Source organism: Homarus americanus, unplaced genomic scaffold (genome assembly GCF_018991925.1).
Source record: "Homarus americanus isolate GMGI-L3 unplaced genomic scaffold, GMGI_Hamer_2.0 scaffold48354, whole genome shotgun sequence".
Classification (NCBI taxonomy): domain Eukaryota; kingdom Metazoa; phylum Arthropoda; class Malacostraca; order Decapoda; family Nephropidae; genus Homarus; species Homarus americanus.
In genome coordinates this window covers 7,290,411-7,307,002 of record NW_024723833.1, presented here as the reverse complement: position 1 = coordinate 7,307,002, position 16,592 = coordinate 7,290,411, and the positions used below count along the sequence as shown (strand labels likewise).

Below are 16,592 nucleotides of genomic sequence, written 5' to 3'. Positions count from 1 at the left end.
TAATAAAAATACTTTACAATACACAGGAGCCATGTAGTGGAAGCTCCAAGTATTAAAAGACATTTAAAAGACGAGTACGACTATGAAGCAGCTCTGAGGTTACCGGTGTAGCGGACCCGAAGTTGCCGAAACGATAACTGCGCATGTGCGTTTGATGACATTACAGCTTACCAGGCAAAGACTATTATTAGTATTATAGTCTTTGATACCAGGAGTTGCCGCCCACTAGGTAATTTACTTCTGGTCCGCGTATAGGCGGACCAGAAGTTCCCCGTACCGAAAATTACAATTCTGCCCTCATGGGCGTCCTCAGAACTTGCCTGGCTTATACTACAGTCCGGGGCAACTTCTGATCCGCTACACCGGGTATCGTGCCCAAGAAACTACAAACTATTCCACAGGTTTTGTTTCTTCACTTCTTCAGATCTGTTAGAACAAAATAAAATCTTCCAATACAGCCAGGCCTACTTGACCTTTGTCCAGAAACGACCTTAAGCACAGCTATGCAAGAAACTATAAATTAATAATAGTTACAGTTATTCAGAAAGAAACATTTTCTATGATACAGTTACCTTCATAAACATTATTTACCACTAAATCTTCCTTTTATAACACATATATATATATTATAAAACAAAAAAAATAAGTTTTATATATTTTCAAGGATCATTGTGTAGATAAATATTAAATAATCATTATATCAAGGTAAAATAAATAAGAACCAAGAAGCCGTATTTAGGGTTTGTTTTGCTGGTGTGTGTCTTTCGGTGTGCGTCTAGAGCCAAGAGGGTCAGTGAGAGAACGTTTTAGTCTGGAATTATTTACTGTTGTTATTTCAGGCTTCAGGTAGTTTTAATATTTGTTAGTGAATAGTGTAATAGCTAGTGAAGAAGTTTACAATTTAATACACTATGATAATACGTGGATGTTTAAGATTAAACTCGGTAAAAGTGAGATGGGTCATGTGTACATTCAAAACACTTAGATGTACACACCGCTAGTTGACCAGCAGGTGTGGATGAATATATGACCTCTAACACTTAAATTATGTTTCTGTTGCCGTGATAAACGTGGGTTATATGCCACAACATAGACATCACATACCAAGCTATTCATGGGGTGATGTTTTGTGGAACATTAGTGTACTTAAATGCCATGTATCTACTGTGGGAAGGAGACTATGTATTTATTACCCTTTATTTTGACTTGAAACTCTCCAGGATCCACAACTTCGGTAAACCTACAAAGAGGGGTACACCAAAACTCCTATTTTAACCATTGGAAATTATGGAAGTCCATTTTTGCCAGTGTGGAAAGTTATTGGCTGAAGATAGTTTGCTTCAGCCCCTGTGAACTCTCGCTCATACTCTGTACCAGCCACTGTGACTTCATTGCCTGACAACATGTAGGAGTGTTTAGATTAGGTTAGTTAATGTTAGTTTGTAGTATTGTAAAAAAAATGCACTTTTATTTTACTAAATGTTTCTCAACTCTGAAGTTGAAAAAATAGTATTTTAGCGTTTCCACAGAAAAGATTATATATCCATTGCATTACACATTGAATATTGATACCAAAATTGTCTGCCAAACTAGCAACAGTCAAGATCCAAATAATTGCCATTTTGACATCAAAAGTAGGTTGTAGATTTGTGTTCTGTCAAATGGGGGGAGGCTGAGAGTTTGCAAAAAGGGCACAATCCCCTGAGGATGGAGGCGAGCGAAGCGAGCCTTTGCATCTGGAGGGCCATTTTGAGGCCATATACAGTAGCTATAAATGTCCCTTGAATTTTGGTATATTTTATAATTTATTTATGAAAATGTACTTAATAAGCAATAAAAGGCCAAGTGTGAGAGGTGTGGGAGACCCATTAATCTGGCCTTTAGAGGTCAGCAGTGCAATAGTAGCAATTTAATTATGTATCGGGTTATTCTCTACAACGAAAAGTGGACATTTTGGAATTAAGGATATACTGTACTCCATGAAGCTACAAAGGGAAATGCTCCAATATTTATTTTGTGTGCAGGTGAGGATGTAGGAGTGAGTGTGGGAGAGCATGAGACAGAAGGTATATACAAGGGGAAGGGTTGGCCCTTGAATGCAATTCTGGTCACTGTATTACAGAATGGATATAGATTCCTTGGAAAGAATTCCGAGGAGAATGACAAGGCTAATCCCGGGCATCGGGAACCTTGAGTACAGAGACAGGTTAAAACTTCTTAATTTGCACTCCCTCGAGAGATGTAGAGTGAGGGGCGATATGATAGAGGTGTATAAATGGAAGTCAGGACTGAACAAAGGGAACATTACAAAGGTACTCAAACTATCCAACCAGGAGCAAACTCGTAACAATGGTTTTAAATTAGACAAATTTAGATTTAGGCGCGAAATAGGTAAACATTGGTTTGGAAATAGAGTAGTGGATGAGTGGAACAAGTTACCAAATATCATAATTAACTCGAATACGCTGGATAGCTTCAAACACAGGTTGGATGGATATATGAGCAATAGGGGTTGGGTGTAAATGGGACTGCCCAGTATGGGCCAATAGGCCCACTGCAGTTTCCTACTGGATGGAATAATGGGGTGGGGGAAGCCATAGAGGAGTTTGCCCAGGTTCCCCGTAGCTGGTTAATCCGGCCATGGCTACGTGATTTGGCTAATTAGCATTGACTAATTAGCTTAGAATACAATCTTACCTATACAAGATTACACAACTGGATAGAGCGAGTAACAGCTCCCGATGTTGGACGGTGACTGGGAGGGCCCCAGTCCTCCATGAATGGGACAGGGTTAGGAAGTAAACCGATCATGTCTCTACTAAAATCCAAGCTGTGCCACAAAAGCATGCCACATATAATATTATAGCAGTGTTTCTACATGGCTTTAGAATAATATGAGGATTTTTTCCTCACCAAGTTCTTTTAAGTTCTTTGTGTCCTAAATTGGCTGATCTGCCTCTCTTTTCGTGACAGTGGATAACATACCCTCTTGTTACTTATGATTAAAAAAAAACACCATCGAGGGGGGCAGGGGCTCAAGCCCATCTTGAGCCCTACTTGTGCATGTGCCTGATTTTGACATTTTCATGGGGTAAGAAAGCATTTATCTTCTAGGGTGGAATGTCCTAAAATTGGTACCGCAGACATAGTGTAACTTTGGACAGCTGTTAATTCAATGGTTGTACCTGTTAAAAGCTTGTCAGGACAGTTTGAGGGTAACTTTAGATGTCAATAAGTAACTTGGGAAAAGATTGGGCAAAAATCTGCAGCAACAAAATTTACATAAACAGTACAGTAAAAAAAAAAGTCGAGACCAGGGAAACTTTTCAAGAAAATTGTATTCCGTGAAAGTAACATGCTCTTTGGTTGTTAGGGGCTAATTTTTTTAAAATTATACAGTAGGAGAGTAAAACAAATTTAACGGGCACCAGTTCCCAGTACGCATGGTCTTCCATCACCCCAAGCTGTAGATTTGTTCTATCATTATTTTGTTTTCAGTACCATATGCAAACACTCCCCTGTTTACGGAAAGGTTCCGTTCCTTGACCCTGTCTGTAAGTCATATTTTCTGTAAACCGAAAATGACCCTTCCATAAGGTAAACATGTATGTACTACTTGTACCCTGTACAGAATCACAGATGGCATCTCACAAGGGGGTGGTGCGCACAGCTGCCTTACGCATAATCCTCTACAAATAGTGTTATGCCGTACTAGTTACCTTCCGTAATAGAAACTCCTGCACAACCCTAAAATTTTTAAATGGGACTTATGGGAGGCATACTGTATCCTCGAATTTCTGTAAACCGAGTGTTCTGTAACCCAGGGAGTGTCTGTTTAATGCCATAACTGTACAAGTTTTATATAATGCAATCTTAGAAATATGTGTGAATAATATTTGGATTGTCTCCCAAGTCATTTCACCAGGTTTTATTATTTTGGTTTCTCAGTGTAAGTCTCCATTTGAAAAAAACAATACAAAAAAACATAACATTGTTTTTGTTTTTCTCCTCCAGGTCCATCATGGCTCCGAAGAGAAATAATATTATCCCAAACAATCATTTCCACAAGGATTGGCAGCGCTATGTGCGCACGTGGTTCAACCAACCTGCCCGCAAACTAAGGCGCCGCAATAAGAGGCAGGCTAAGGCTCGGCAAATTGCTCCACGGCCCCTAGGAAGACTGAGGCCTGTGGTTCGTTGCCCAACCTTCAAGTAGGTTAAGTTTTTTTCTCGTTTCACAATTTTGTAGTAGAGGTGATATTTAAAGGCAGTATCCATATACTATACATGGAAAATTGGTCTTTTATTTGAATGGTTATTTTGAAATTGAACTGCTTGTGTGATTAGAACATTAAAAACATAATAAATATCATGTTATGAATGTTTTTGCAAAAAGGAATTTGTGTCAGTTCCATATGTATTGTTCATTGCTGAAACTTATCATATTGGCCTGAATTGTGGTGTTGAGTGACTGAACAAGAATGGTACTTTACAGGTTACTGTATTTTTTTGTTAAATCGTCTTGTCCTGTAAAAAAAATAAAATATAAAAATATATTTTAAAGTACTGTATAAGAGATAATTTCAGTACAGTATGAGTATCACTTCGTTTCAATAAAGATTCATTCAGATTAATGCTGGTGATGAAATCAGATTTTTTTATTTAATATTTAGTTTTTGGATCCATCATGTGCTTGGAATTGTTACCAGTTAGCGTAATCATCAGTAAAATTTCAAAATACCTTGCTTGTACCCGGTATAATTTTACAACATTTTTCTTTTGGGCAATTCCATGATATGATAGACCCTGAAAATTAAAGAATTTGTGTCTGCACAATTTAGGTCAAAATTAGTTAATGTATTTATGATAATGAAGTACAAAGATAAATATTCACGTTAACATAATTGCAACTGTTATAGGTAATTACAGTCCTGAAAAATTGTCTAGTTTCTGAATTAAGGTTTGCAATTAATGCATGTACAGTATTGTTTTATATTGCACTATAGACTTGTGTATGTACTGAATAGTTTTGAGGAGACATTGAGAAGATTAATGTATGTGAAAGTTTCATCATGCCATTTTGTTTAATATCAGTCACAGTAGATAATTGGCATTCTTGTCTAGGTAGTGGGAAACATCAAGCTAAGGGTAAAGTATCTTCATTGTCACGGGTTATATGATCTGAATGTCACCTGTGAAAGATGAATACAACTCTTGGAACTTATTAACATTTTAGGGTCAAATGTTTATGAAAATTTGTTTTCAGTGATGAATTGCTTTTTTTTTTTTGTCTTAATATATAATTTACTTCATTTCAGGTACAACACAAAGCAGCGACTGGGCAAGGGCTTCACTTTGGAGGAGCTGAAGGTATATTTGGTGTATCTGATGTATGTGTAGATTAGAGCTGAAGATCTGATATTTAATAGCTAAAAAGTACATCTTGGGCATATGCAAAATACAGAATAACAAAGGATTGGAACCTATTTCTATTCAAATCTAACTGACAATGAAGTTTCCGAGGACTAAGTGGAGTTTATGAATATTATGCTGTATATCCACTTCATTGCTAAATGTATAAATGTTTGAATTAGTGGAATCCTCCCTCTTACGGAATTGGTTTGCTCGCTTTATTCCATGATATGGAATGATTACTGCACTCTAACTCTCATGAATACTCTTGATTGAAGGATACCATGCTACAAGGAGAACTGTACTTGTTAGATTAAATCTTTAAGTTGCTTACAGGACAATATACTGTATTTACTTAGAATTTGTAAAAGTAGAAATTACTGCTCTTGACCTTCAATAATTTCATATTAATGTTGACTGTTCAGTTACCCCAATTGCCCAAAGAGGTGACTGTGATCTCATCTCTGTTTGTACTGGGCATCTTTTTGACTGGCAGATTTTTTCAGGCTGCAGGACTTTACAAGAAGTATGCTCAGACCATTGGCATCTCTGTAGACTACCGCCGCACTAACAAGTCCATGGAGTCCTTACAGAAGAATGTTCAGCGCCTTAAAGAATACAAGAGCAAGCTCATCGTCTTCCCTCTGAAGGCCAGCAAGCCAAAGAAGACAGACTCCTCTGTAAGTTGTGGATATTAGATTTTAACCATATGAACTCGTGGGTCAGAAAGGTAGTGGTAGGTTTACAGTAACAAGGACTTCGTCAATAAATTTATAAATTTAAATTTTGGGCAGGATAGGAGATACAGGTTTATCACAATATACATAGCCAGGAGTCATGGGTTCAGTAGGTAACTGCTCAGATAGACCCCAGCCTAACCTAACCATTATGATCCACTCCGATGGTTAGTTTGAGACTCATTTGATTTGCAACCTGTTTTGTATCATGGTGAAAAAAAGGGGGAATATCTGGTGTAGGTACCAGTATTTTTCTCAAGTGTATTGAAATAGCTTAGGGGAGCAGGATATTAATTTGTGATCATTAAGATTAACTGCTATTTTGTATATAATCTGGATTTAGAAATCGGCAGTTTAGTTTTGTCTTGATATTGTAATTCTATGGATTTCACAGTTGCTTATGTTTCGCTTTTAGCTGTGTCCTAATATTTAAATAGTTAGCTCCGATTGAGTAGAATTAAACTTTTGAGGTTCTTTGGTTGGTTGAATTTTTAGCATAAACAATATCTCATATTTGTTTGTTGTTTCAGCCTCAAGAGTTGGCATTGGCACAACAGCTGGTGGGTGACATAATGCCCCTTGTTAAGAAAGGAAAGAAGGAGAAGGCTAGGGTCATCACCAGGAGGGATAGAAACTACAGCTGCTTTAACGCTCTCCGAACGGTAAGATTTATTCTTTTGCGTAAGTGTTGTATGTAGCGAAAGACCAGTAATGTTAGAGTAGAGGGGATGCAATTCACCTCATCCTTTTGGTGGATTAATGTACAGTAGTATTTCAGTAACCTCAGATATCGTGGACTGTTGGGGTTAAGAGCCTTACATATTTGGAAAATATATACAGTGTATATACAGTGACCCCTCGGTTAACGAACTCAATCCGTTCCAGAAGGTCGTTCGTTAACCGAAACCATTGTTTCAATGGGTTTTTGGGTAATTGGTTCCAGCTCACCGAAAATTTCCTAAATTCAACAAAAATGGTAGAAAAGTTCACTTACTTTTAGGTGTGTATGTAGAAGGCTCCTGGATGATGATGATGATGGGATTTAGAATGGGGGTGGAGGAGAAGGAAGAAGAGAAGGCATTGGGGTGGAAGAGAAGTCACCCCATGGCGCCATTTCATCCATAAAATTTTAGCTCTCGGTGTAATTCAAGATTATTTTCTTTAAATCAACACTGCACTGCATTATATATTGTCAATATATAAAATATATTTCAAAATGACCAATAATTTGCTTGGAAACACAGATAAAAAGCATTTAGTTGAAGAGAGACTCAAGTAAGATGTTACCTCCAGTGAAAACAGAGAGAGACTAATACCTGTTTGCTGTGTTAAGAGGCTGGATGCCGCGCATTAAACTAGTCACTTTACCTTCAATTATGTTCAATAATTGTTAAAATGATTAAAAAATTGAATATTAAACTTTTAAAATTATTGAATAGTATAAACTTCTTGATATTTACTAAAATAGTAAGGAATTTAAGCCCTAGAACCGATTAATGTATTGGTGGACTGATACTAAAGTTGGTTGCCCGGTCAGTGCAAGTGAAAACATGTTGAGGTCGGTTCGTAAGAAATTCGTTAACCGAATTTTTGTTCGTTAACCGAATTGAAGATCCTTATGGAAGGCAGTTCGTTAACCGAAATTTACGTTAACGGTAGTTAGATTAACGAGGGTCATATATATATATATATATATATATATATATATATATATATATATATATATATATATATATATATATATATATATATATATATATATATATATATATATATATATATATATATATATATATATATATATATATATATATATATATATATATATATATATATATATATATATATATACACGCACGCACACACACACGGTAAGTCCTTGCTTAATGTCGTGGTTACGTTGTTGAAAAAAACAACATTAACAGAATCAGTTTTCCCCATAAGAAATATATAAATACGCTTGTTACGTTCCCCAGCCTCCCTTAGCCCCCCCATAAAATACATTACATATACTGTACATAAACTCGATGGAATTTTTTTAGAAAATATATATAAATCATTTTGTATTATACAGTACTCACTGGTGGGCAGAGGTGGAGCGCGTGTGTGGTGGGTTTAAAACCTCCATTTTCATTGCTTCTTCACAACACTAGTGTCACTAACACTTGTTGGGTGCTTGGAAACTGTTACGAATGGTTACAGTACAGTATTTATAGCAAAAACACTTAAGCACGCAGGTATGCTGTGGAAGCCTAACAAAGACTGGGGATGCTCCGCGAGAGAGCGTAGTGCGCCATGCAAAGTAATCTGTGACGACGTTATAACAAACCAGTTAAGACGTTGTCGGAATCATGGGTGTCTAAAGAGTAGCGATGTTATAACAAAACAACGTTGTCGGGGGCAACGTTAAGCAAGCACTTACTGTATCTATATATATATATATATATATATATATATATATATATATATATATATATATATATATATATATATATATATATATATATATATATATATATATATATATATATATATATATATATACACAGTATAGGAATATTAGAATGTGAAGATTAATTGGGGTCAATCTCAGGCTAAAAACGCTACTAAACAAGAATATTGAAGCAGTTGTAAAGTTGCAGTGAGCAAAATATCACCATGGAGTGTTCGTTGATATTGATATCAAAGTGATGGGACATTAATATCTAGCATAGTTGTATTATTTGTAGAATTTATTATGTGAAAGGTTTATGGTCTTTTAAAATCAATAAAGATGAGAATTGGTTAATTGCAAATTTTAAAATTATAAGTGAAATTGAAAATTTTCCAAAACTAGTACAGTACAAATGACTAGGATAAAATTTTCATGAGGTTTCATCAAGATTGGTATTGCAGGTATTTGATAAAAAGGTTTAATGATCTAATGCTGTATGTTTAATCAAGGTTTAAGGCACATTGACATTCCTTGCCAGGCTTTAAGCATGGAAAAATGCCTGTCTTTGTCACCAACTTTGGGAAAGTCTTTATTCAGAATAGTATAGAACAATCAGAAAAATTTCTTGTGTATAATTTCTTATAATTAAGAGCAGTGCCTCTGCTCTCTTAAGTTTTCCACTGAGCTTTGAAGTGATGCACTGCAGAAGTTAGTTATTCAGGAAGATGTAGTTAAAGATGATTTAAGAAAACTTCAATAGGAGTATATTGTACTTGTTTAATTTTAGTTTAATTTTATTATGTATTACAGTGGTCCCTCGGTTAACGAGCACAATCCGTTCCAGCAGGTTGCTCGTTAACCGAAACCATTGTTTCAATGGGTTTTTGGGTAATTGGTTCCAGCTCGCCGAAAATTGCCTAAATTCAACAAAAAAGGTAGAAAAGTACACTTACTTTGAGGTGTGTATGTAGAAGGCTCCTGGATGATGATGATGATGATGATGATGATGGTGGTGGTGGTGGGAATTAGAATTGGGGTGGAGGAGAAGGAAGAAGAGAAGGCATTGGGGTGGAAGAGAAGTCACCCCATGGCACCATTTCACCCTTAAAATATTAGTTCTCTTGGTGTATTTCAAGATTATTTTCTTTAAATCAACACTGCACTGCATTATATATTGTCAATATGTAAAATATATTTCAAAATGACCAATGATTTGCTTGGAAACACAGAAAAAAAGCATTTAGTTGAAGAGAGTCTCAAGCAAGATGTTACCTCCAGTGAAAACAGAGAGAGACTAACGCCTGTCTGGTGTGTTAACAGGCTGGATGGCACGCCAGAAACTAGTTTCTTTACCTTCAATTATGTTCAATAATTGTTAAAATGACTAAAAAAGTTAATATTAAACTTTTAAAATTATTGAATAGTATAAACTTCTTGATATTTACTAAAATAGTAAGGAATTTAAGCCCTAAAACCGATTATTGTATTGGCGGACTAATACTACAGCTGGTGGACCGCCAAATGCAAGCGAAAACATGTTGAAGTCGGCTCGTAAAAAACTCGTTAATCGAGGGATTGCTCGTTAACCGAAGTTAAGAATCTTATGGAAGGTAAATCGTTAACCGAAATCTCATTGACCGAGGCGCTCGTTAACCGAGGGACCACTGTATTCCTTAAATTTGCTGTTCATCTATACAGTTAGAGAAAGGTGCATAAAATTTTGTTCTTTTCAGGAACGTTCTATTGCTCGTAATTGGGGTCTGCGTGCCAAGAAGGCTAAGGAGGCAGCAGAAGATGCTGCTGTTACTGGCAAGAAGTAAATTGTACACTAAGAGTAAACAAGTGAAAGAAATTAATGTTTTACTCTCCTTTGACTTTTTTTTTTTTTTTGGTTTATTGAAATACTTCGATTTTTTTATAATTCTAGAAAATTCACCAGCAATGTGATGTGAAGTTAGCAAACAAAACTGCATAAGCTAGATTGTAATGTAGGAATTTTCATCTATTTTAGTTGTATTATTTATTGTTTCAAAATATGAGTTGATAAAAAAGATCCAAAAATTAAGAGGTATTTTTAGAAGCCTCTAACTGCTGTGGTGCACGGTGATTGGTAGGTACTGGTCTCTTGTTTCTTGTCTTCTTGGCACTCAGCAGCTGGTGGCCTACTCCCATCCCCTTAGCAGGATGCCATTCCACATATTTGGTAAGTAAAATATAAAGAGGTCTGTCCTGGTTCTGGCCACCTTCTAGCAGGATAGGAGTGCCTGAGAGAGAGAGAGAAGATAAATGTAAAGATGATTGAATCCATAAGTTCAAATTTTGATTTCATACGTTAGAAATTTGTGTGATATCAAAATACTTAAAAGATGTTAAGTTGCAGTATTAATGAAGAAGGTTTTACATAATATGATATTGCAAGTACTGCACTGTATTTCTTACTAGGTGTGCTTATGACAACTGTCGAGTAAATATGAAATGCAAAACCTTTTATCTACAAACTTTGAAATTGGTATACAGGTATATCCAGTCTGATTGTTATGGATAACTAAGGTCCATAATAAATTTATATTATTCTTACAGCTGCTGGAGGTTGTGTGGTGAGATGCAGACTTTTCAAAAATAAAAAATTCACATACCCTTACACTGGAATTGATAAGGGTAAGTCAGTCATTAAAACTTGTGCTTCTGTTAACATGTACAGTAATGCTATTGTCCTGTTGATCCATCACGAAGTGGATAATACTGAAACATATAATGATGATATTTTACCGTCCCAGTCTGAAAGTGGTGACTGATAGGTTTTTCTGAAAAAGCAAAATAAAGAATTTTGAAAATTAATTAGGTACGTCACTTAATTACATGATTCTTTTTATTGCAGCTTTGAGAAACTGATGGTTGCAGTAGAAAGCTTTGCCGCTGATGGTTCATTTAAATATTGCCAATTTACTTTTATTATGGTAAGTTGCAATTAGTAATAGTACTTAAACATTTCTTTACATAATATTAGGTCTCTTGTTTCTCTCACCACTCTGCCACCAACAGGATTGGGCTCTACCGTGTGTTAGTCATTTATTCTTGATACTTCCTTGTGTGTGAAGTAAATTCACCAAATGTGAAGATTTAAAATTCCAATCAGATTTGATAATTACATCCCTTTGAACTTTACTGTGCGGTATTGTGGTTAATGAGAGGTGCAACACCCCTCCCCTCTGTAGTAAATACAGTTGTTAATTAATGTTGATATGTGGACATGATGATGGTTGATAGGTTGTGCTGATATATGCAATTCTTTAAAACAAATAAGGTCCAGCTCTTGATAATTGTGCATGGATATTTCTTACAGCTGCTGGAAGTTTTGTGAAGGGGTGCAGACATCCCACAACTAAAATATTCAACATACAGTATACTGTACTATACCCCTCTCTTCAGGTAAGTTATAATCATTGACACTTTTGCACCTAACTTGTAATGTCACCATCCACATAATGAAAGTACACTGATGGATAGTTTTAGATATAAAATGATGATATTTTACCGCCCCAGTCTGATTTTGGTGACTGATTGGATAATCTGAATTGTTTATACAGTACATATAATGGTATATTTATTATATTTATTGTTAGGAAGTCCATTATTTACTATTTTATTTTTCACATCTGCAGGGGGTAACTAATGAAGAGCAAACTTTTCATCTCCAAAATATTCCACTGTCTTTGGTTGGAACTCATAATGGTAAGCAAGCCCTATTCCAAGCTTTTACTAATGTATGTCACTATTTATAAAGTTATGTCCATTTTGTAGATAGGTCATCTATATATTTCTTTTTCTTGTTTATGTACTAGTGAACGTTTCTGGTAATTTGATCCGTCTTGATCCCAGTATTTAAAGAGCAATTAAATTCACTAAAATAATCTTTAAGAATGAATAGAAATACATCTTCAATGGATAATATTTAAGTTTATCATGATGATATTTTACCGCCCCAGGCTGATGGTGTTGATGGATTGGTTATACTGACTTGCTGATACTATGTGACTAGTGAGCAAATGAGGTCCACCACATTTTTAGCATTATTATTATTTCTTGCAGTTGTTGGAGGAAATTTGTGACGAGGTGCAGACTCCATCCTCTTCAGATATTCAATATTCTCTTTCTTTGGAATAGTGGTGAGTTAATCATTCAAACTTATGCTTCTATTAATAAGTACTGTCACTATCCATTGAATTTTTCTCATAATGTAGCTGGGAGATCTGTTGAGAAAATGTTATTCTGTCACTCCATCAGAATGAAAATGTAGTTAGATTTAGTCGATATTAATCTATAAGGATGGAATGATGATATATTACCGCCCCAGTCTGATTGTTATGACTGACTGGTTTTTCTGAAAGTTTATATACTGTATATAATAATGATGAATGAATTGTCCAATACGGTACTTAACATGGCTTCTTTTTCATAACTGCAGGAGTTAGTAGATGAAGAGTGGGTAGACTTTCCTTCCCTGAAATATTCAAACTATATCAAAAAGTGCAATTCATATTGGTAAGTACACATTCCTTAATCTTAGCTTGTACTGATGTGCATGTTGTTATCCACTAAGTTGCCTTCATTCACTCACTTGAACACTCGTGAAAATCTGTCACTTTTCAATCCATCTTAATTAGATGTAGTACGGTATACAAATTTATATTAATGAATGATCAATAAAATGTAAATGATGATATTTTACCGCCCCAGTCTGAAATTAGTGATTGATGGGTTATTCTGAATTCCTAAAATAAAAAAAAATTTGTAAGTTAATAAGGTTCATCACTTGATATTATTTTCTATGTTGCAGCATCAAGAGATTGTCTATTGCAGTACAGTATAGACCTTTGGCTCGGGAGTGTTCCTATTAATGCTTCTAGTTCACTTCCATAAATGTAAGTTACAGATTAATTTACTTTTAGGCATTTATTAACATACTGAGAGCTTTTGAAATATAGTGATGATATTTTACCGCCCCAGGCTTATGGTTGTGATTGATTGGTTTTACTGACACTTTGTTATACGTACTTTATTATGATGAACAAATAAGGCCCACCACTTAATGATAACATTGTTTCTCACAGGTACTGGAGGTTCTACAGTACAGTATATATGGGATGAAGTACAGAGGTCCCATCTTTGGATTACATAGTGGTAAGTTATATTCACCGAGACTTAAACTACTGTCCTGTAATAGCACAATCTATTAAGTAGTTCTCATTGTGCAGCTGGGAAATCCACTAAAAACTATTCCTAGTTCTCTTGGGGATGAAACTCTTAGAAAAATTTCAGGAATCAACTCTTAGCTCTCTTTACTTTCCCTCATTCCTACATTAGAACATTTGCTTTTCACTTAGAAATTTCGTACTATTTTCTTTGCCCATGTCACACTGAAAATGTTAGTAAATACTTTAAAAAGGTATATAAAAAGCATTGATTTTTTAATGTTCTTGTTGATGGGTAATTTTACAATTTGATAATGATGATTTTCACCGCCCCAGTCTGACTGTTATGACTGACTGGTTAATCTGAATTGTTTGTATATAACTGTTATGAATGTATCAAGTCCACTATTTAATATTAATTTGTATTCCACATCTGCAGGTAATAAATGACGAGGAGTGGACTTGCCTTTTCTAAAACGTTTACCTGTATCTTCAGTTGAAACTCATAATGGTAAGTAAACACTTCTTTTAACCAATTTTTTATACCGTTCTGTACTTAGATATATTTAGTGTCACACTACATTAGGTTACCTCCATTAGCTCTATAGTAAGGTTTTTTTTTTAATTGGTCAAAGTCTTTATCAGACAATTTTCCTCACTCATGAGAATGTACCTGAAAAAATGTCATCAATCCTTCTAGTTGTTTAATGTATAAAACACTGCTAAATGTAACAGATTAAGCTTAAGAATGGATGTTCAGTAGCAACAGTATTTTAGATAATGACATTTTAAATGTATCTTGATTTTTTTTACCACCCGAGGCCAATACTAGTGATGATTAATTGGTTACTCTTAATTCCAAAAATATAGTTATATCATTTTGTAAGTTATCACACCCCTTCTCAATTTAAGGGCATCTTCTAACTATTGTCTACCACTACTGGAAAAGGAGATTCTTAGTAGATCATCCATCCATCTTTGATATTACTTTGTTTATGCTGTCACTACCAAAGGTGATATAGTTATATCAAATTTGTTACAAACACTCTATACACAAGTCTTTAATGTGCTTGTGTTTTGGAAAATTCAATGGAATCTTCCACTAAGTTACCTTCATATTTGTTAACCTCAAATGAACACACATGAAAATCTTTGTCACTCTTCAATCCATCTTAATTTGATATAGTTCGGTACACAAATTTATCTTAGTGAATGACACTGAAATGTAAATGATGATATTTTACCGCCCCAGTCTGAAATTAGTGATTGATGGGTTATTCTGAATTCTTAAAATAAAAGAATTTATAAGTTAATAAGGTTCATCACTTGATATTATTTTCTATGTTGCAGCATCAAGAGATTGTCTATTGCAGTACAGTATAGACCTTTGGCTCGGGAGTGTTCCTATTAATGCTTCTAGTTCACTTCCATAAATGTAAGTTACAGATTAATTTACTTTTAGGCATTTATTCACGTACTGAGAGCTTTTGAAATATAGTGATGATATTTTACCGCCCCAGGCTTATAGTTGTGATTGATTGGTTTTACTGACACTTTGTTATACGTACTTTATTATGATGAACAAATAAGTCCCACCACTTAATGTTAACATTGTTTCTCACAGGTGCTGGAGGTTCTACAGTACACTATATATGGGATGAAGTACAGAGGTCCCACCTTTGGATTACATAGTGGTAAGTTATATTCACCGAGACTTAAACTACTGTCCTGTAATAGTACAATCTATTAAGTATTTCTCATTGTGCAGCTGGGAAATCCACTAAAAACTATTCCTAGTTTTCTTGGGGATGAAACCTCTTAGAAAAATTTCAGGAATCAACTCTTAGCTCTTTTTACTTTCCCTCCTTCCTACATTAGAACATTTGCTTTTCACTTAGAAATTTTGTACTATTTTCTTTGCCCATGTCACACTGAAAATGTTAGTAAATACTTTAAAACGGTGTATAAAAAGCATGGATTTTTTAATGTTCTTGTTGATGGATAATTTTACAATTTGATAATGATGATTTTCACCGCCCCAGTCTGACTGTTATGACTGACTGGTTCATCTGAATCGTTTGTATATAATTGTTATGAATGTATCAAATCCACTGTTTAATATTAATTTGTTTTCCACATCTGCAGGTAATAAATGACGAGGAGTGGACTTGCCTTTTCTAAAACGTTTACCTGTATCTTCAGTTGAAACTCATAATGGTAAGTAAACACTTGTTTTAACCAATTTTTTATACCGTTCTGTACTTAGATATATTTAGTGTCACACTTGATTAGGTTACCTCCATTAGCTCTATAGTAAGGTTTTTTTTTTTTTAATTGGTCAAAGTCTTTATCAGACAATTTTCCTCACTCATGAGAATGTACCTGAAAAAATGTCATCAATCTTTCTAGTTGTTTAATGTATAAAACACTGCTAAATGTAACAGATTAAGCTTAAGAATGGATGTACAGTAGCAACAGTATTTTAGAGAATGACATTTTAAATGTATCTTGATTTTTTTTACCACCCGAGGCCAATACTAGTGATGATTAATTGGTTACCCTTAATTCGAAAAATATAGTTATATCATTTTGTAAGTTATCACACCCCTTCTCAATTTAAGGGCATCTTCTAACTAATGTCTACCACTACTGGAACAGGAGATTCTCAGTAGATCATCCATCCATCTTTGATATTACTTTGTTTATGCTGTCACTACCAAAGGTGATATAGTTAAAGCAAATTTGTTACAAACACTCTGTACACAAGTCTTTAATGTGCTTGTGTTTTGGAAAATTCAATGGAATCATCCACTAAGT

The 16,592-nt window shown here is 34.8% G+C and overlaps 1 protein-coding gene, 1 long non-coding RNA gene and 10 other non-coding genes across 12 annotated transcripts in view; all 12 read left to right on the top strand.

Annotated features, from left to right (window-relative positions):
• Positions 1-722: 722 nt before the first annotated feature.
• Positions 723-10,435, top strand: LOC121863841 (60S ribosomal protein L13-like). The gene is made up of 6 exons (XM_042362726.1): positions 723-789; positions 4,015-4,212; positions 5,319-5,370; positions 5,919-6,092; positions 6,680-6,811; positions 10,317-10,435. Exons 2-6 carry the CDS (start codon positions 4,022-4,024, stop codon positions 10,401-10,403), a joined length of 636 nt encoding a protein of 211 aa, XP_042218660.1. The 5' UTR covers positions 723-789; positions 4,015-4,021; the 3' UTR covers positions 10,404-10,435.
• Positions 10,436-11,330: 895 nt separating this feature from the next.
• On the top strand, positions 11,331-11,397 carry LOC121863930. Its single transcript, XR_006088492.1, has one exon. It is a non-coding gene; the product is annotated as a small nucleolar RNA SNORD31 (small nucleolar RNA).
• A 128-nt stretch (positions 11,398-11,525) lies between these two features.
• Positions 11,526-16,592, top strand: part of LOC121863842 — a 28,971-nt gene continuing 23,904 nt past the window's right edge. The window contains exons 1-11 of the long non-coding RNA XR_006088461.1: positions 11,526-11,540; positions 11,927-12,012; positions 12,246-12,315; positions 12,673-12,749; positions 13,049-13,125; positions 13,421-13,505; positions 13,695-13,764; positions 14,215-14,286; positions 15,126-15,210; positions 15,400-15,469; positions 15,921-15,992. This is a non-coding gene — a long non-coding RNA (uncharacterized LOC121863842). The remainder of the gene's footprint in view (positions 11,541-11,926; positions 12,013-12,245; positions 12,316-12,672; positions 12,750-13,048; positions 13,126-13,420; positions 13,506-13,694; positions 13,765-14,214; positions 14,287-15,125; positions 15,211-15,399; positions 15,470-15,920; positions 15,993-16,592) is intronic.
• Positions 12,097-12,161, top strand: LOC121863934. The gene has a single exon (XR_006088496.1). It is a non-coding gene; the product is annotated as a small nucleolar RNA SNORD31 (small nucleolar RNA).
• LOC121863911 lies at positions 12,541-12,606 on the top strand. Its single transcript, XR_006088474.1, has one exon. It is a non-coding gene; the product is annotated as a small nucleolar RNA SNORD31 (small nucleolar RNA).
• Positions 12,908-12,974, top strand: LOC121863923. Its single transcript, XR_006088486.1, has one exon. It is a non-coding gene; the product is annotated as a small nucleolar RNA SNORD31 (small nucleolar RNA).
• LOC121863932 lies at positions 13,292-13,355 on the top strand. Its single transcript, XR_006088494.1, has one exon. It is a non-coding gene; the product is annotated as a small nucleolar RNA SNORD31 (small nucleolar RNA).
• LOC121863909 lies at positions 13,561-13,627 on the top strand. Its single transcript, XR_006088473.1, has one exon. It is a non-coding gene; the product is annotated as a small nucleolar RNA SNORD31 (small nucleolar RNA).
• Positions 14,083-14,148, top strand: LOC121863924. Its single transcript, XR_006088487.1, has one exon. It is a non-coding gene; the product is annotated as a small nucleolar RNA SNORD31 (small nucleolar RNA).
• Positions 14,999-15,064, top strand: LOC121863929. Its single transcript, XR_006088491.1, has one exon. It is a non-coding gene; the product is annotated as a small nucleolar RNA SNORD31 (small nucleolar RNA).
• LOC121863962 lies at positions 15,266-15,332 on the top strand. The gene has a single exon (XR_006088522.1). It is a non-coding gene; the product is annotated as a small nucleolar RNA SNORD31 (small nucleolar RNA).
• Positions 15,789-15,854, top strand: LOC121863922. The gene has a single exon (XR_006088485.1). It is a non-coding gene; the product is annotated as a small nucleolar RNA SNORD31 (small nucleolar RNA).